Raw genomic sequence first — 17,520 nt, 5'->3', positions numbered from 1 at the left:
TTGTTAACTTTCAGTTGTGGCCAATCAATGCGTGGGTTGAAGAAAAGAAATAGTCCACGTTTTGAACACTACAATGACCAAGATGCTTTGCGCCAAAATCTACTTCCTAGTTACTCTGTAGCTCGGCGTTCTTATGCCTGTCAGCTGAGCTATCCACAACAATAAACTGCCCGGCTCACTTTTGTGCTGTTCTCCCCACGGTCTGTATATTATTGTGTGTTCAGGGGTACACCTATTAATATTTGGGAACATTTCTTCTACTTCTCGATATATTTTGATCGCCACACGCGAGCCTTTCATTGTAGCTAACGACAACGTTAGGCGACACTTCCGTTCCGTTTTTGACAATACTATTCTTGCTTGGATATTAATAATCAGAGTGCCCTGTGACATAAGGAGTAATGCATGCCCCAAAACATCAACATTAGTGTTTTTATTCGGCAAACATAATATGAACCTAGCGGCATTCGATCTCATTGATTTCTCCGCTTTTGTGTCTGTGCTGCTGTAAGACCTATGAAGTCCTTCGTCTTGATACTTACTACAGGTGCTGACTGCTAGTGGATCTTTTTATGTACTGACGCGTGAATTTGCAAAACTCTGCAGTAAGGATTTTATTAGAACTACTATATCAAAATCAAATGGCCAGTGTGGGGCCATTACATGCACTTATTCAGATTAGATGTGGGAACACGTCGATATTCTGTTGATTAATAAAACTTTACTTTGTCAATAGTTCAAGTGTCAGAAGAAGGGAGGGGAGTTGTGCATCTCAGATGAAAAGGTGAGACTGCTGACCCAGAATGGAGGATTTCAGGCAGACGTACTTGCGTCTGTGTAAGGAGGGAGGCGTGGAACCCCAGGAGAGTGTGGTGGCACAGCTCCAGGAGCGCAGGGCATCTCAGGGCTCTAGACTGGACCTGAGTGGACAGAGCCTGTCTGCTGATACCTGCTCCGTGCTGGCCAGGGCCTTCCAAAACGACGTCGTCTTCACAGAGGTGTTGCTCTGTGACTGCATGCTTAGCGAGGAAGGTGTGTGAGTTTCTGAGATCACATTGTGTTTAAGTTTATTGTTGTGGCTGCTTGATGATCATTTAATTCTAAGGTTTCCATAACCTTATGCTTTCGTTTAACTCTCAGGTGCCAAACTACTCCTGACTGGATTGTTTTGCAACACGACTGTAAAGGTCTTGGACCTCAAGGTAGTGGCTGCTAATTTACACTTTTTAAATTATCATTATTTATTAAAACTTGTATTGTCAATGTATTGTTGCTAATTATTACACAGGGAAATAACCTGAGAACCACAGGGGCCGAGGTTTTGGGAAAGTTGCTGGCACGCAACAAGACTCTGCGCAGGTAAGAACAGTGTGACTTACAGTGAATTTAAAATGGTCTTTTTTTAATTTGTCACTCGTCTGTTGATGCTTTTGAATTGTGCTTGCAGGTTGGTGTTGGAGTGGAATGCACTCGGGGTGTGGGATGAGGGCTTCTCGCTCTTCTGTGAAGGTCTGGCCTCCAACAGTGTGCTGACACAGCTGGACCTGCGCAACAATCAGATCAACCATCACGGAGCGTCTGAGCTCGCGCTTGCACTTAAACGCAACAGCAGCCTGGAAGTGTTAGGTGGTTGATTGTGCGATGAATTCTATTTAAAATACGGTCACGTGACACACATTATTGCAGGTAAAGAATTTTTGCAAACTCAACTGGTTCTCTTTGTCTGTGTTGACAGATCTAAGGTGGAATAACATTGGTCTGCTGGGTGGTAGGTCCCTGCTAGAAGCTTTACAGAAAAATAAGACCATGGTGCAGGTGGAAATGGCCGGGAACAACATACCCAGTGACACACTCAAAGCACTTGGTAATACTTCTATTCAGAGGGAGTCATTGATGTTTGACAGAATAGTTTCAAACATTTAATTCGGACCTGTGTTGTCTCACCTCCAGAGCAGACCACAGCGAACAATTCAGACAGACGATCCATGCTGAAGGAGAGCTGCAGCCGGACCCATGTCCTCAACAAGGAGATTCAGACACTGAAGGATGAGAAGAGTCGCCAGGTAACCTAGAACATAAGTTTGCACCACGCTTGTTATAGGGTTTAATTGGCATTCCGATTAAAATGGTGGTTGTTCCTCTTTCTTTTTAGTTTCTAAGCCTAATGGAAACCATCGACAGGCAAAGGGAGGATATAGGACGTTCCAACAGGTAAACCTGAGTGGTATAAGAGTGTATAGGACACTGTGCTAATGCAGAAGTACAGTTTCACTTCCTCAAAAATAATAGTCAGAGTTAAATTTTGTATCCATGACCTCATTACCCTGTTACTGTTTCATTAGATCCACTTCCATTCATATAAGCCAACTCCAGGAAGCTCTGAATGAGAGGAAGTCAGCTGTCAACTCCCTCACTGCCAAGTAAGCATTTCATCTTTCCCGCAATCATGAAAAACAAAGCTGGAGAACAAATCTTGCACACATGAATCACACATGACCCTTGAAAATGGTGCCTCTAACAATAACAACGATGACAACACACGATGATCCGCTTTTCAGACTGCAGATGACCGAAGCCGCCCTCGCTCTCTCTGAGCAGAAGAACCACAACCTGGGAGAGCTGCTGACTCGAGTGAAGGCGGAGAGAGAAGAACAGCAGGAGCGGCGGAGCAGAGAGAGGAGGAAGGAGCAAGAGGTACGCGTAGATGGGAGGAGGGAAAACGACCTGAAAACAAATCATTTCATTCCGAATTCAGTGTGATTTACACAGGAAACACGACTTTCACAGATGGCATGGCTCTCTGGGGGTTGTTTGGCTTTACGGAGTTGTTTTTTTTAATAACTGGCACCGCAGAGATGGTTAGTAACTGGATCAGTGCACAGTCACGTACACACGTGCAGATGTAGACCTTATCTACATATCCAGAATATTATAAAGGGTGTCAGCCTAAAATTTGTTCAGGTTCACTTTACCACAGTAAACTGCTTGTGTGAACTCACCACCATCTCTGTGTTCTGTCCTCTGACCTATTGTCAGGTATGAAAACAAACTGAATTTACACTTTTATGAGATATGAACATGGTAAATGCATGATCAGCATCGTTCTGTTCCGTTCTGCAGGACAGAGCACTCAGAGAAGGCAAGCTCCTCCGAGAGACCCAGAACCTGACTGAAACCAACGTCCAGCTCCGGAGTAAAGTGAGAGTCTGTTCACAACTGCATCCTGTGTGTGAGTGTGTATTATACAATTGTTGTGAGCGTCTTCCTGTTTGGGAGTCAGGTGGAGGAGATGGAGCGCAGGTGTAAGTGTCAGCAGCAGCAGATCTTTGACCTGAAGCAGGAACTTACCAACAGCACGGCTGAGCTCAAGCTTCGACTGGCACAGGCAGAAGGTACCTAGCACACAGAACCCCCTTTTTTTCTTTTTTTTAAAAAATGAGCCCAGCACAAATGTTCTGTGTGTCATCCTCCGATAGACCGTCTGGAAATGGAGAAGCGAAGGTCCAAGCAAGCTCTAGAGGACATGGACAGCCTGCGACAGAAGGAGGTACAGGGTTTCAGCTCGTGTTTAGTTATGGCATCATGTAAGAATAGTTATAGTATATATATATACTATATACTATATATATATATATATATATATATATATAGTATATATAGTATAGTTACTTGAACGAAAGTTCTGGGCATCCTGTGGAGACCGAGGTATTTTCAGTACTGTGTGACATCTGGTGTATAGATTCCACAAAATGACTGCACCTGGCCAGGAAATGGTCCTCCACGCACTGTAACCCCCGTTCAGCTACACGTTACTTGAAGGCAGTAGTTCAATTTGTACAATACCAAAAAAGTGTGATCGCTCCGTGCAGGTGGACCATGTGAACCGGCATCTGGAAGAGAGCGAGAGAGCTCTGCAGGAGCGCATCATCAAGCTGGAGGGACAGAGGATACAGCTGGAGGAGGTCAGAGGTCAAACACGGCCTGCCGTGGCGCCGGCCGTGTCGCGTGATGACGTCGTGTCCGTCTGTTGCAGGAGCTGAGCAAAAGCAAAGCGGCCTGTGTGACAGAGAGGGCCCAGGCAGAGGAGGAACTAGGAAGAGTGCGGACACAAGTGCGTCTCGAAGAGGTAACACTCCATTAACAGCTGTGCTGTTCCCTCCTTTCATCGCTCCTTAATGCTGCGCTTGTGACATGCTGACACTTTGCTTGTTTCGAGCAGCAGGAGCACGTGTCCTCCTTGGAGGAGAAACTTCGCTCGGTGCGCTCCTGCCTGCAGGAAGCCCAGCTCCACTGCTCGCAGCAGAAGCAGACCATCTCGGAGCTGCAGGCCAAGAACGGGCAGCAGAGCATCGAGACGGACGGACTGCGGCGCAGGATAGACGAGCTGCAGCAGGTCAGGACTCAGCCGCTGCCTGCAGAACTTATAATAGGCATCCTAGTGCAGTGTTCCATGTCCACCAGTTGCAGCTGCTAAAATGGTGGCGCGTCTTTGCAGGAGCTGTCTGGTAAGGACCAGGAGAGGGTGGCTGAGGTGAGTCGGGCCAGGGTGGAGCTGCAGGAGCAGATTGGACACTTACAGGCAGAGAGAACAGCACAGGGGGGACTCAAAGAGAAGATCAGTGCTCTGGAGAGAGAGCTTAAAGGTACAGCTTCATTAAAGAGAACGCTAACTGTCTTTGGCTTCACATGTATCGATACCAACCCACTGCTGTTGCTTGCCATCTTGCAGTACTGAGCAGCAACCACAGGGAGGCGCTGCTCGACAAAGAGAGCGAGATGTCGTCCCTGCTAGAGAAGCTGCGGCTAAAAGAGGCAGAGATCCACAGGATGAGGGAGGATGAGGCCAACAGATTCAGCAACCTGCAGAGCGCCTTTCACAGCTACTTCCAAGGTTCACCCCTCGGAAACTACAGCAGCCCCAGGAAATGACCCAGAGACCTGAACGCTTCAGCTTGAGGTCTCTGATCACACAGGCAACAAATGGATGTCACGCACACATTATAATAAAAAAATAACAATTACAATATAAAAATTGTAATTTCGTCATCTGCAGCTATGAATCAAACGTGACTAAAATCTATGAGTATTTGTCCACAGAGGTGAAATATCACATGCAATAATACCTTTAGCCACAATTAAACATAAATTTGACATTTTCCTTCATTTAATATCAGAATTATATCTCCTGCCTTAAAGTTGTGATCAGGTCATTGTCAAAGAATCCCCACTGATTGCTCTTCCATTTATTGAATAATGAACATTTTTTGCAATAAGCTCTATTCGTTTTTATATACTTTACCTGCTTTTACTGCTCTGCTGGAGCGGATGAAGGTCTGATCTGCCTTAATGTTGTGAGGTCACAGCTGCAGGAAACCCAGTTCTTAAACCGCTGTTTTTACCAAGGCTATTTCATAAAATATGTTTTGTAATGCGCAGATGACTTTTATATGATGATGATGTTTATGCTTTTATTTTTGCAGGTGTGTTTTTACCATATTGTTGGCATTTTTCTGTCAATAAAGGTGTCCGTCTTTGGAACAAATGCTTTGAGATGTGTCATTTCATGTGCGGTATTAATTTCGTGGACATAACAGGCAGCACTACGGCATTCAGTGTAGTGTGCTGGTGGGGTGGGGCTGCATGAGGTCACTGGGTCTTAAAAATCCTGCCAAAGATGCTTGATGCTCAAGATAGTTCGCGCACATTTCAATGCTCCCGTTCCTTTGTAATTCTGTACGTCTCCCCTCAGTGGTTTACCTGATTGACAATAAATGAAACAACGTTTAGCGCTCAGAATCACATTTTACTGAATTGTCGAACGAAAATGTTGCTCGTAAGTATATGAAGCGAAGTGAGGACATTTAACCTAATATATCACATTTAAACGTTATAGTAAGCGAACACGGAAGTAGACGAAGTGAATGCGCTCGCGCTCCTCACGCTTTACGCATTTTTCTCTCTGTCCCTTTAAATCGACTCGGCCATTTCCGACGTCGCTCGGCCCCGCTCGTCATCGACCCCTTTCACTGCGGCTCCATCGCCGAGCGGACTGGCCCGCTGCTCTCCTCCGAGACCTCGTCGCAGACCGTCGGATCCAATAAACCTCCAGCACCGGCTCCCGAAAAGCCTCCGGCTCGCGCACAAATGCAAGCGATCAAATGCGTGGTGGTGGGCGACGGGTAAGAGAACGGGCGAAACGAGCGGCCGCGAACGCGCTGGCGTGTCCCAGTGATGAGCCCACGGATGGATGGATGATACGGGAGCTGGGGCTCGCCGATCCGTCCGACGCCCTGCTTTTTCCGGGTGTCCGCGAATTCGTGCTCGACAGATCTCGGCCGTTACGCGCTCCGCGCTTTGCCTCCGGCTCGTCGGCGTCGCCCCCGCCGCCTCTTTGTGCCGCCGGGGAGCGGGGGCGCCTATGCGGGAACACCTACACGCCTCGTAGGCCACTGGAGGCCGGTCGAAGTGCTGATGCACGCTAAGGAATTCGTGGCCCTGTCATTGGCAAACAGGCCCCGCTGCTCCGATCCTGCTCCCAGTGCCCCCCCCCCCCCCGTCCTGCGTCCAGAGCCACTTCCACGTCTGTTAGTTCTTAGAATAATGGGCCTGAAATTGAATTTTATCTCTCTGATTCAAATCCACGTGCTCAAATTAGACTCCGAATGCTGGATTGTAGGATTTGCTGTCAGCACGTTCATGTCCCTGACGATGGCATTAGCATATCCTCATCTTATCTCAGGGCTGGGAAGCAAAAGGAAGCGAGCAGGTGCTGTTGGACAGATGTGGCTGGTCAGCAGCAGGATCCAAAGGTGTGGTCAGACTAAATGGAGAGCAGGGCGTTTTTTGTTAGGAATAATCATAGTCATGCTCACTTGATGTTTTTGCCCCATTTGGCTCGTTTGCAGTTTGTGTTTATGAAGCCTAAACAGCACGGGGTTAAATAATAGATGACTGATGGCTGAATTCCACTTAGCTGCATTACTTTGAGGCTCCAGCTGTTGTCCTTTGAACAGAACATACTGGGGAACTGCTTGAGGCCAGCGGCGCAGAGGTTTGCTTTGGTCCGGGGTTTGATTTCACATTCACGCTGCTCGTTAGTGTTTCTCCCGCTGGTGCAGCCATCTTAGAGATGATGTCATGCACATCGAACAAATAAGTTTTGCAAACAGCCTGAACGTTTGACACAACCTTCATGGACAAGACGTAAGTAAAGACTATGGTTTCAGATCAATTACCTGACTTCAGTGCTTCTATTTTGAAGATTATTGAGAAGATTATTGATGTTGTTTTTTTGTTGATTATTACTTTGGCAAATATTTGAGGTAAATATTGAACATTAGTATAGATTTGCTGAGGAGTTCCTTCAGCATTGGATCTTAGCAGAAGTGTTTAATTGCACCAAGCTAATGTGGCTACAGGGACACCTTAAGGAATGGACAGAGTGTCAGAGTGCATTGTGGGAAAATTGGGACACAGTTTTAGAAGTTTGACCTACTCCTGGATGTTTTAAAGGATATATCACATGAAAACATTTTGCTACATGGTGGGAAAAGTTCTGAACTATTCCACACTGCAGCCTCAGAACTCCACACAGTGGACTAGTCACACCTCCCAGCTCCCTTCACACGGAGGGGATCAAATAAATAACCAACAATAGGTGTTGAATCACAGTCTGCAGCAAAAGGGTGTCGGTTTGCAGAGTTTCTGTAAAGGAAAAATGCTTCTGGGGCCAGTGTCACGTGATCAATATGGATTTTAACAGGGCTTCACAGCCACGGCTGGACTTATGGATGTGATATTATTCCCTTAAACATATCGGTGCTGTGTGTCACCACCTTGTGCTCTGTCCATGGTGTGCATGGGCACTCAGCCAGTCCAGGGAGGGTGGGCTTTAGTATGGTACAGTGTGTGTGTGTGTGTGTGTGTGTGTGTGTGTGTGTTGGAGGAGGCCACTGTCCCCCTCAGGCATCGTACTGTAAATGTAGGCCAGTGTCTGTGTGGCAGAGCAGGCTTTCCACTCTGAATACACAACACACACACACACACACACACACACACACACACACACACACACACACACACACACACACACACACACACACTGCGTTTGTGCTCACGTATCCTCTGGTGTTCCTCCTCCTCAGGGCTGTGGGTAAGACCTGTCTGCTCATTAGCTACACCACCAATGCCTTCCCTGGTGAATACATCCCCACCGTGTAAGTGAACCTCTGCATGTTTTTCTATATTAACTGTAATATATAGATTTAATATATACTATATAACTTGTACCACATCTAAAACGACTGTTTTTTTCCCCCATGTCCTTTCTACAGCTTTGACAACTACTCTGCTAATGTGATGGTGGATGGGAAGCCAGTGAATCTGGGCCTTTGGGACACAGCAGGGCAGGAGGACTACGACAGGCTCAGACCACTGTCCTACCCACAGACGGTACAACAACGACACACACACGCGCACACACACACAGAATGTATGCTTGACGACTGCACCCGACTCCTGAAGCCCCAGACACGCGCAAACACACACATTTGCGTATTGCTCTCAACTAGACATCTCTCTGGTTCTCTCCCAGGATGTGTTCTTGATATGCTTCTCCCTGGTCAGTCCGGCCTCCTTTGAGAACGTCCGAGCTAAGGTCAGTACGCTGACCGACCCCCCCCCCCGTGCCGAGTCTGACCACAAGGAGGCACATCTACGGCTCCTCCTGGCTTCTCACCCATGCGGCACGGCCGCAGACCTCGGTTTCCAAGCGCCCGGGTTTGACCCTCGTCCCCCCCCTCTCAGAGGGGAGGGGGGGGGACGCGGGGGCGCCTTGTTTGCCGGGGTCTGCGCCGGCCCGGTCGCTCTGCGGCGGGAGCGCGGCGGCCCGGCGGCGGTTGGGTCCGCTGAGCGTCACGAGGCGCTCTCGGATGAAACCGCGCCCTTGTTTGGCGGCGCGGCCTCCCTCCGCAGAGCCCACGCGCGTCTGCAGCGACTGCCGTCATGTGACGCGGCGCGCTGTGATCGCAGGTCTTCTCCCAGACTCTAAAACCGGGCAAAAAGGCCCCCTCTCTCTCCTCTCTCTCACTGACTTTGTCTTCTGTATATGCATGTGTGTGCGCGGTGCCTTAGTGGTACCCGGAGGTTAGGCACCACTGCCCAAACACGCCCATCATCCTGGTGGGCACCAAGCTGGATCTGCGGGACGACAAGGACACCATAGAGAGGCTGCGGGACAAGAAGCTGTCCCCCATCACCTACCCGCAGGGCCTGGCCATGGCCAGAGAGATCGGTGAGGCTGGGTCTGACCCTGTGTCCACGTCATTATAGGAGTCGAACTCACCCACGCTGCTCGTCCTTTCCCATCATGCCTGTCTGCTCGCTCACCAGGGGCCGTGAAGTACCTGGAGTGCTCGGCGCTGACCCAGCGGGGCCTGAAGACGGTGTTCGACGAGGCCATCCGGGCCGTGCTCTGCCCCCCGCCGGTGAAGAAGAGGGGGAAGCGGTGCACCATGTTCTGAGCTCCCGTTCCGTCACCACGAGCAACAACCACTACTGCTGTGAGAGAATGAGAGAGAGAGAGAGACCTGGCGAGAGTGAGTGTGCACTGCTGAGATTAAGATTCTTTCCTCTGATGTTTTTCAAAGTGATATTGGCAACGACACCAATATTCGATCACGCGTTTTCTACCATTACTGACTAGTTCATAGCTTTTGAAGGACACTGACTGTCCCTCTGATGGGGGGTTCTGTTACTCGTCTTCGTACCGCCGCATCTCTCCTTTCTCAGCCATGCTTGCTTGATTTAACGCAGTGACTAGCTAGAACGTGAACTGTGAATAAACCTTCCGATTGGACGTTACCCTCAGCTTCTGATCTAAGATCAGCATTTGCAAACAAAATACTACTGCCTGCCTTTATGTATTACACTATGTATGTATATATGTTGAGGGGCAATCGCAACTAAGCCTTAAGTTTTGCCTGTGGCGGCACTGGGATCACGGAGCTGAGATCTGTTGGAGACAAGAGGTCTGAGACGAGTTCATCCGATGAACTGATTCCATACAGAAGTGAAACGGCTTAAAGTGACTTCTTGGGCCTGAAACGCCTACATTCAGCAGATTTACACAGTGAGCAACATGGATTTAAGAGATTAGGGCAAGCTATGAAATGTGATATGTGAACACCTACTGAATTACACAATAAGGTACAATAAAAGAATCGAACCAACATCCATCTGCATGGCCGCGTGGTAAACCATGAAGTCCTGTGTTGCCATGTTTTGATTTTAAGAGCATAAAAGACCTTTGGAAAACCGATGGAAGACCTTTTTTACAGCCTGTCGTGCATCATCACAGATGCTGTTAGTAGATCGACACTTATTAGTTGAGGCTTTAACTGAATTAACACACGGTTTTATTTGAGGCCATGGTGGTGTTGTAGGCTAGAAAGGTTCTAACGAGTCCTGGGAGTTTGGGTTTTTGGGGCCTAACGGCTCACTCTTGCCCATTTAACATAGACAGGACAGACAAATAGCTTCGTAACTCGTTTTCCTTTGATGGCCATCATGCAAATCTGTTTCTTGAGCACACTTGGGATCTGATCTTAGTCAGGCATCTCGGGGTAACTTCATCTAACTGTGAACACGTGACTGATGAGCATGCCAAACGTGGGGGGCTGTACAACCTCGCTGCCTGAATTCTGCCTCTGGGGGTGGGAGGGTTCGGAGGAGCCTGCATGGGCGGAAGAAAATAGTTCTGTCTTAATTGATCTCATTGTTTAGATTGTGTCTCTAATCCTCTGCGGGTGAGTGGGTGGTGACTTTTCGTCCCAGGCGTGTGTGCGCGTGTGTGTGTGTGTGTGTGTGGACGACCTTCGCTTAGCAGCATCAGTGCGACAGCTTTGTTGACAGTTTGGAGTTAGTGCTTAAGAGACAGTATTGTTTTAAGCCAAGTTTTTTAGTGTCCAGTTTTTGGTACTGTTTCATATTGTATTGTAGTAACACACAAGACTTTTCAACACTCTGTGGACATGAAGAAAGAAAAAAAAAGTGACGCTCAGATCTAGTGATGTACAGAATAATCCTTAGAACACGAGTGCGTTATGAATACCTATCTACATGTACCTGAATATTTAGCTCTTGAAACTAAAACAGTTTAAATTAAAGGGACTATAGTCGCTCATGTTGAAGTTAGAAGTGTTGGTAACAGTGTACAATAAAGGAGCCGACCCTCGTGCGGTTTGTCTTGGCGGCAAACGGCGCAGACGGCCCTTTATGTAATGCATTTCTGTGTGGTTGCAGGCGGCGGTGTGTTTGTCTCCCCCTCGCGGCGAGACGCGGCACTGCGGCCCACTCCGTCACGCTGTCTTTTGGTCGGCATAGCAAACTGTGTGGTTGAATCATGTCCTGTGATCCTGAATAGCTAAGGTGTCAAAATGTAGCTGAGAAGCGCAGCAAAAAAAAAAAAGATGATAATCAAAACTACTATTGCATGGAAGTTATTTGACACACTGTAATTCTTAGGAGCGATTGTACGATGAAATGCATTGGCCATGTACGTATGTAATGTAAGATGACTTGTATAGTTGTTCCAGCTGTTTGTCTTATTTTTTATTACTTCACATTTCTGTGTGGTGAAATATTTCAACTTTTTGTATACTAAATACAAATGTATATGTAAGGTATGCTGCTGTGTCCTGACTTTATTTTATTCTTACTATCACATTTGGATGAACTCTAAATAAGCTACACTACTTAACTCTAGAACCCTAGAACTCAATTAGTCATAAAAAGTAATCAACCTTATCTTGATGCAGGGGAAATAGATGGACATTCGGGCTGTTGCCACGGTGATGTCATGTATGTGTCCCACTGCACCTAGTATTAGGAAACCTAAAAATGCTAATATCACAAAATGCTTACAACGGACACAGAAGGCTCGTGCAGTCAGTTTATTTGGTGAATAACCTGGCTGTGTGATGGAGGTGGAGGTTCATTCTTCTATCCACTGAGCGCGTGGTGAAGCAAAGCTCACGTCGGTCAACAGGCCAGAAAGCCCCCGTCCACTGGCAAAGTGATTCCATTAGTCATGTTGCTCTTATCACTCAGTAGGAATAAAATACTGTTGACTACGTCCTCCTCCTCTGCGCAAACACACACACACACACACACACACACACACACACACACATACACACAGGTGAGATTAACACTTGGCTCAGGCACAGTGTGCAGTGACTAGGATATTTAAGTGGTAAATACGATGAGCCTCTGAAGCTTCCTGATTCTCACCTGCGAAGTGGCCAAGGGGGATACGTGACATCAGGGGCTCTGCTTTTTTGGGGTCGCTCCAGGCCAAACGACCCATGTCAGTCATCACCACTGTGGGGTTCACGCTGTTCACGCGGATCTGATCACAGCACGACGCCAGCACTTCAGTTTATAAGTCCAAGAGAGTGTGGGGAAGTCTAGTGAAAAGCAGAGCATCACTACCTTGTGGGGTCCGAGCTCCAAAGCCATGACTTTCATCAGCATGTCCAGCGCTCCTTTGGTGGCACCTGAGCAAAGACAGAGACACGTTGGTCGCTGTCACGTGGGGAAAAATTTCAAGCTCCAGCTTCTTCAGTGACTCACAGTAAACAGCAAACTCTCTGACGGCACTGAGCGCAGCCTGGCTGGACACGTGGACGATGGAGCCTCCTGCTCCTCTGGCCTTCATGCCACGAGCCACAATCTGCCCACAGGAACAGGAGCTGGGTTGGATTCACTACAACCTGCTTCATAGTGAAAGCATCAAGTCGTTACTGACCTGAGACACGTGCAGCGCAGCCTTCACATTCACACTGAATAACCTGGAGATGAAACACACCTCAGAACAGAACACGTCCTCGCATTATGAGCCTGTTTAAACTCATGTTCTACTCTGTCCTCTATCGACCCAGTAGCTCGAATTCCTCTTACTGGTCAAATTGGTCAGGCGTAACCTCCAGAAATGGCTGCAGACTGATGCGGGCGGCGTTGTTCACCAGCAGATCGATGGGGCCGATGTCCTGCAGCGCGGCCTCCGTGGCGTCCCAGTCGGCTAGATCCACACACACGGGAGTGATGGACGGACACTGTGAGGGAATACGGATGCGTCGGTGTGAGGAGGCGAGGAGGCCTCCACCCTTAACTAACGATGAGCCAGTGCATGTCAGAGTAGCGTGGGGCAAAGGCGGACACACAGCTGAGGAGGGTGTGGAAGGGTCAGAGGTCACGAGCAGAGCCCCCTCGTGTGTGTGTGTCGTACCTCCTCCATCAGACTGTTCAGGTCGGCCTGTGTGCGTGTGTGTGTGTGTGTGTGTGTGTGTGTGTGTGTGAGAGTGTGTGTGTATGAGAGTGTGTGTGTGTGTGTGTGTGTGTGTGCGTGTGTGTGTCTGTCATACCTCCTCCATCAGACTGTCCAGGTCGGCCTGTGTGCGTGTGACCGCCACCACCTTTGCTCCACAGCGCGCCAGAGCCAAAGCCGTGGCCCTGCCGATCCCTGAGGCACGAAGCATCCATAAACACAAAGACTTAAAGAGCTGAAATACACCAATTAGTTCCAAACGGGACATATTTACCAGTACCGTGTGCATCAATAATGGCTAAAGCCTAGATCTGCCCGTAGGTAAGTACTTTATATACACTAGTAGAAAAACGTTATGTGAATTACACGTGTTTCAATACATCTGGGGTTTTAATGTGACATACTGGGAAGGGAAGCTGTTGTGGACGCAAATTCTCTGCTCACATTTATAATCTCAAGTCCTCATTTTAAGGCATTCGGCGGATTTCAGACAAGCCCACGGTGCAGACGCCTGTGTTTTCAGCGGTGATAAACTATTATTTCTGAGGCCGTAACTATAAAAAGTGTTTGTTCGAAGGAGCCGACACATTTAGGTGTCTTCAGCGTCTCTCACCTTTCCCCGCTCCGGTGACCAGAGCTCGTTTTCCTGCGAATGAAATCTCCATGTTCAGTCCAGCGTGCGGAGATCAGCTGGATCCGTCACACGCGAGGCGAGACGCTGAAAACAGACGCCGTGAGCTGAAATCCTGTGGGTTCGCGTTCTTCTTCGCGGGTTAAAGCGGCGGAAGGAGGCAGTCGGCTCCGTTCACCCGTGGACGTTAGGTAAAACACCGCAAACGCAGCCAGCGCCGGTTAGTGCTAAAAAGAATGCGCCCAAGGTTGTAGGTAAAAGGTACCCCAAACACCCGTACCGTAATACCTAGAAGAAACGCGCAACAGGTCCATCTGCGCCTGGAGGTCCTACCGCAAGCGTCCTGCGCCAACAGTCCGAGGAGACGTCGCTCATTAAAATGAGTTTTAATGCATGGCTTAAACGTTGAGCATCTGCCATCACTAGTTATTCTGTATTTTGTTTCCCAAACTTGAAACACTCCCTGGTTTCGGCTTTTCAGCGCTTTTCCGGTTTGAGATTGCCTCAAAACTAGTCTGGTTTGTTTGAGAATTCTGGGGGGAATTGCACTTTTTCCTATAATTTTCATAATCTAAAATGGAAAATTCTGCCATTTTCACTGCATCTTGGACACGTTCGAAATTCATTTCTTCATTTTCCACAAGCTACGACTGCAGAGAACAGACGTGCCTCCGCCTGGACTTTCATACAGCAGGAGATTCTGACACCGAGGTCAAAATATAGAAATCTAATAAGTCTGTTAGAGATAAGTAAACACAACCAACGCAGAAGGCGTGTGCAGTAAGTTTATTTGGTGAAAAAACGTGGCTGTGATGAAGGTGGATGTTCTTCAACAGGCCAGAAATCCTCCGTCCACTGGCAAAGTGACTCCATTAGTCATGCTGCTCTTATCACTCAGCAGGAATAAAATACTGTTGACCACGTCCTCCACCTCTGCACACACACACACACACACACACACACACACACACACACACACACACACACACACACACACACACACACACACACACACACACACACACACACACACACACACACACGTGGGGTTTACATGTGTAGAAGGATTTTCCAATTACACAGCTTCCTGATTCTCACCTGCGAAGTGGCCAAGGGGGATACGTGACATCAGGGGCTCTGCTTTTTTGGGGTCGCTCCAGGCCAAACGACCCATGTCAGTCATCACCACTGTGGGGTTCACGCTGTTCACGCGGATCTGATCACAGCACGACGCCAGCACTTCAGTTTATAAGTCCAAGAGAGTGTGGGGAAGTCTAGTGAAAAGCAGAGCACCACTACCTTGTGGGGTCCGAGCTCCAAAGCCATGACTTTCATCAGCATGTCCAGCGCTCCTTTGGTGGCACCTGAGCAAAGACAGAGACACGTTGGTCGCTGTCACGTGGGGAAAGATCAGGTTCCAGCTTCTTCAGTGACTCACAGTAAACAGCGTGGTCTTTGAGGGCACACTGTGCAGACTGGCTGGACACGTGGACGATGGAGCCTCCTGCTCCTCTGGCCTTCATGCCACGAGCCACAATCTGCCCACAGGAACAGGAGCTGGGTTGGATTCACTACAACCTGCTTCACGGTGAAAGCATCAAGTCGTTACTGACCTGAGACACGTGCAGTGCAGCCTTCACATTCACACTGAATAACCTGGAGATGAAACACACCTCAGAACAGAACACATACTCACATTATGAGCCTGTTTAAACTCATGTTCTACTCTGTCCTCTATCGACCCAGTAGCTCGAATTCCTCTTACTGGTCAAACTGGTCAGGCGTAACCTCCAGAAATGGCTGCAGACTGATGCGGGCGGCGTTGTTCACCAGCAGATCGATGGGGCCGATGTCCTGCAGCGCGGCCTCCGTGGCGTCCCAGTCGGCTAGATCCACACACACGGGAGTGATGGACGAACACTGTGAGGGAAAGAGAGGGGGGTGTGGAAGGGTCAGAGGTCACGAGCAGAGCCCCCTCGTGTGTGTGTGTGTCGTACCTCCTCCATCAGACTGTCCAGGTCGGCCTGTGTGCGTGTGTGTGAGTGTGTGTGTGTGTGTGTGTGTGTGTGTATGAGAGTGTGTGTGTGTGTGTGTATGAGAGTGTGTGTGTGTGTGTGTGTGTGCGTGTGTGTGTCTGTCATACCTCCTCCATCAGACTGTCCAGGTCGGCCTGTGTGCGTGTGTGTGAGTGTGTGTGTGTGTGTGTGTGTGTGTGTATGAGAGTGTGTGTGTGTGTGTGTATGAGAGTGTGTGTGTGTGTGTGTGTGTGCGTGCGTGTGTCTGTCATACCTCCTCCATAAGACTGTCCAGGTCGGCCTGTGTGCGTGTGACCGCCACCACCTTTGCTCCACAGCGCGCCAGAGCCAAAGCCGTGGCCCTGCCAATCCCTGAGGCACGAAGCATCCATAAACACAAAGACTTATTAGAGAGAGAGAGACACACACACACATTCCACGCTTGTCTCCGGCTCACAATGCACTATGAACAAAGGGGTTTTTAAACTAAGTGGCAGCTCAAAACACAGACCTCCAATAATGTCCAACTGCTCACAGTTAAACTCTGGTAGGAACAAGTGTGAACTGTGTGTTTCAGCATTTTGGGCTCCTTCAATGTGATGTAATCGGGTGAAGGGACGCTGTTGCATATGAGGAATGTGAGGCCATCTGGAACGCAGCATGAACAAATCCCATTCTGTGTCTGCACATATTCATAATCTGATTTGCTCATTAGTCGTTTGCTTCTCATTTCAGACCCACTCTGTGCAGACGCTTGAGTTTTTAGGACAGAGAAGTCGGACTGATGTCTTAAAAAGCAACTTTAGCTCAGCTGCTCTGGCGTGAAGAGGCGCGTGCGGTTTTTACCGCAGCCTGACGGTGTCAGTGTCGCTCCGCACGGCGGCGTCCTGCGTGTCACACCCACGAACGCCGCCGCGTGTCTTTACCTTTCCCCGCTCCCGTGACCAGAGCTCGTTTTCCGGCGAACGAGATCTCCATGTCCGGTTCCACGCGGCAGAGATCAGCTGTAGGCGAAGCCGCGGCTCGGGTTTGAGGCGCAGATGGGTCACAAGATGAGAGCAGCGGTCACGTGACTCGGGTCCACGATCGAACTTAATCCCCACTGGATCTGAAACACAAGCGGTCCAAAGCGCCCCCGGACTCCTCGGCTGCTTCACGCGGTCCGGTTGTTGTTGGTGCTGATTCTGCTGAGCAGCTCAGAGCGGTCGGTTCGGTTCGCTGGCTGCAGGAAGCTGCGCGTCTTTGTTCCGCTTGGCTCAAAGTTCAAACTTCACAACATGTTTGTCTTCCAGGTCAGTGCGGCTCAAAGGCTGTGAACCCGCAGAAGGCACAAAAATGGACAGAACCGAGCTCAGTACAGTCAGTTATTATTCATCCAACAACATTTTACATTTGCACAAATCTGTGAGAAAGAATAAAAAAATAATAAGAACATCTGGGTTTTGTCCAGAAGTCGCACATCTCTGCATTTTGCTTCGGCTCGTGGACACGTCGATGTCGATGCTCACACACCCAGTGCGAGATAATGAAGCACTACATCACTGACA

At 48.8% G+C, this 17,520-nt stretch overlaps 4 protein-coding genes and 1 long non-coding RNA gene across 8 annotated transcripts; 2 read left to right on the top strand and 3 right to left on the bottom strand.

Annotated features, from left to right (window-relative positions):
* Positions 1 to 92: 92 nt before the first annotated feature.
* lrrc45 (leucine rich repeat containing 45) lies at positions 93 to 5,542 on the top strand. Its single transcript, XM_029134613.3, has 18 exons — positions 93 to 200; positions 737 to 1,032; positions 1,141 to 1,202; positions 1,289 to 1,359; positions 1,448 to 1,626; positions 1,736 to 1,864; positions 1,951 to 2,063; positions 2,153 to 2,211; positions 2,343 to 2,420; positions 2,559 to 2,694; positions 3,121 to 3,198; positions 3,281 to 3,392; positions 3,477 to 3,547; positions 3,870 to 3,962; positions 4,034 to 4,126; positions 4,220 to 4,393; positions 4,496 to 4,643; positions 4,730 to 5,542. The coding sequence occupies exons 2-18, from the start codon at positions 804 to 806 to the stop codon at positions 4,927 to 4,929; spliced, it is 2,025 nt and encodes a 674-aa protein (XP_028990446.1). The 5' UTR covers positions 93 to 200; positions 737 to 803; the 3' UTR covers positions 4,930 to 5,542.
* LOC121201824 (uncharacterized) lies at positions 1,382 to 3,592 on the bottom strand. Its single transcript, XR_005896957.1, has 3 exons — positions 3,349 to 3,592; positions 1,945 to 2,068; positions 1,382 to 1,544 (listed from the first exon to the last, which is right to left on the bottom strand). It is a non-coding gene; the product is annotated as an uncharacterized LOC121201824 (long non-coding RNA).
* Positions 5,543 to 5,990: 448 nt separating the features above from the next.
* On the top strand, positions 5,991 to 11,684 carry LOC114845979 (ras-related C3 botulinum toxin substrate 3). 4 transcript variants are annotated; one of them, XM_029134623.3, is made up of 6 exons: positions 5,991 to 6,179; positions 8,145 to 8,216; positions 8,334 to 8,451; positions 8,594 to 8,656; positions 9,133 to 9,292; positions 9,391 to 9,670. In XM_029134623.3, the coding sequence occupies exons 1-6, from the start codon at positions 6,145 to 6,147 to the stop codon at positions 9,519 to 9,521; spliced, it is 579 nt and encodes a 192-aa protein (XP_028990456.1). In that variant the 5' UTR covers positions 5,991 to 6,144; the 3' UTR covers positions 9,522 to 9,670. The 4 variants fall into 4 exon arrangements, with proteins under 4 accessions (XP_028990456.1, XP_028990459.1, XP_028990457.1 ...); XM_029134626.3 differs by having other exon boundaries at positions 6,002 to 6,179; positions 9,133 to 9,302; positions 9,391 to 11,684; XM_029134624.3 differs by having other exon boundaries at positions 6,002 to 6,179; positions 8,334 to 8,491; positions 8,571 to 8,656.
* Positions 11,685 to 11,936: 252 nt separating this feature from the next.
* On the bottom strand, positions 11,937 to 14,220 carry LOC114845978 (L-xylulose reductase-like). Its single transcript, XM_029134621.3, has 8 exons — positions 13,941 to 14,220; positions 13,425 to 13,522; positions 12,961 to 13,115; positions 12,809 to 12,851; positions 12,634 to 12,733; positions 12,493 to 12,557; positions 12,292 to 12,409; positions 11,937 to 12,143 (listed from the first exon to the last, which is right to left on the bottom strand). Exons 1-8 carry the CDS (start codon positions 13,990 to 13,992, stop codon positions 12,040 to 12,042), a joined length of 735 nt encoding a protein of 244 aa, XP_028990454.1. The 5' UTR covers positions 13,993 to 14,220; the 3' UTR covers positions 11,937 to 12,039.
* A 509-nt stretch (positions 14,221 to 14,729) lies between these two features.
* LOC114845976 (dicarbonyl/L-xylulose reductase) lies at positions 14,730 to 17,461 on the bottom strand. The gene is made up of 8 exons (XM_029134619.3): positions 16,900 to 17,461; positions 16,248 to 16,345; positions 15,724 to 15,878; positions 15,572 to 15,614; positions 15,397 to 15,496; positions 15,258 to 15,322; positions 15,057 to 15,174; positions 14,730 to 14,891 (listed from the first exon to the last, which is right to left on the bottom strand). Exons 1-8 carry the CDS (start codon positions 16,949 to 16,951, stop codon positions 14,788 to 14,790), a joined length of 735 nt encoding a protein of 244 aa, XP_028990452.1. The 5' UTR covers positions 16,952 to 17,461; the 3' UTR covers positions 14,730 to 14,787.
* Positions 17,462 to 17,520: the final 59 nt, after the last annotated feature.

This window comes from Betta splendens, chromosome 19 (genome assembly GCF_900634795.4).
Source record: "Betta splendens chromosome 19, fBetSpl5.4, whole genome shotgun sequence".
NCBI lineage: Eukaryota > Metazoa > Chordata > Actinopteri > Anabantiformes > Osphronemidae > Betta > Betta splendens.
Note: the sequence above shows the minus strand (reverse complement) of the source record. Positions and strands in the feature narration are given on the sequence as shown.

Coding starts and splice junctions, on each gene's coding strand:
- lrrc45 (XM_029134613.3), top strand. CDS start 804: ATGGAGGATTTCAGGCAGACGTACTTGCGTCTGTGTAAGGAGGGAGGC. Junction 1,627..1,735: donor CAGCAGCCTGGAAGTGTTAG/GTGGTTGATTGT, acceptor CTGTGTTGACAG/ATCTAAGGTGGAATAACATT. Junction 2,421..2,558: donor GTCAACTCCCTCACTGCCAA/GTAAGCATTTCA, acceptor TCCGCTTTTCAG/ACTGCAGATGACCGAAGCCG.
- LOC114845979 (XM_029134626.3), top strand. CDS start 6,145: ATGCAAGCGATCAAATGCGTGGTGGTGGGCGACGG. Junction 8,217..8,333: donor GGTGAATACATCCCCACCGT/GTAAGTGAACCT, acceptor TCCTTTCTACAG/CTTTGACAACTACTCTGCTA. Junction 8,452..8,593: donor CACTGTCCTACCCACAGACG/GTACAACAACGA, acceptor GTTCTCTCCCAG/GATGTGTTCTTGATATGCTT.
- LOC114845978 (XM_029134621.3), bottom strand. CDS start 13,992: ATGGAGATTTCATTCGCAGGAAAACGAGCTCTGGTCACCGGAGCGGGG. Junction 13,523..13,940: donor GGTCACCGGAGCGGGGAAAG/GTGAGAGACGCT, acceptor TTCGTGCCTCAG/GGATCGGCAGGGCCACGGCT. Junction 13,116..13,424: donor TGGACAGTCTGATGGAGGAG/GTATGACAGACA, acceptor ATTCCCTCACAG/TGTCCGTCCATCACTCCCGT.
- LOC114845976 (XM_029134619.3), bottom strand. CDS start 16,951: ATGGAGATCTCGTTCGCCGGAAAACGAGCTCTGGTCACGGGAGCGGGG. Junction 15,497..15,571: donor CTGCACTGCACGTGTCTCAG/GTCAGTAACGAC, acceptor TCCTGTGGGCAG/ATTGTGGCTCGTGGCATGAA. Junction 14,892..15,056: donor CCCCCTTGGCCACTTCGCAG/GTGAGAATCAGG, acceptor GTGTGTGTGCAG/AGGTGGAGGACGTGGTCAAC.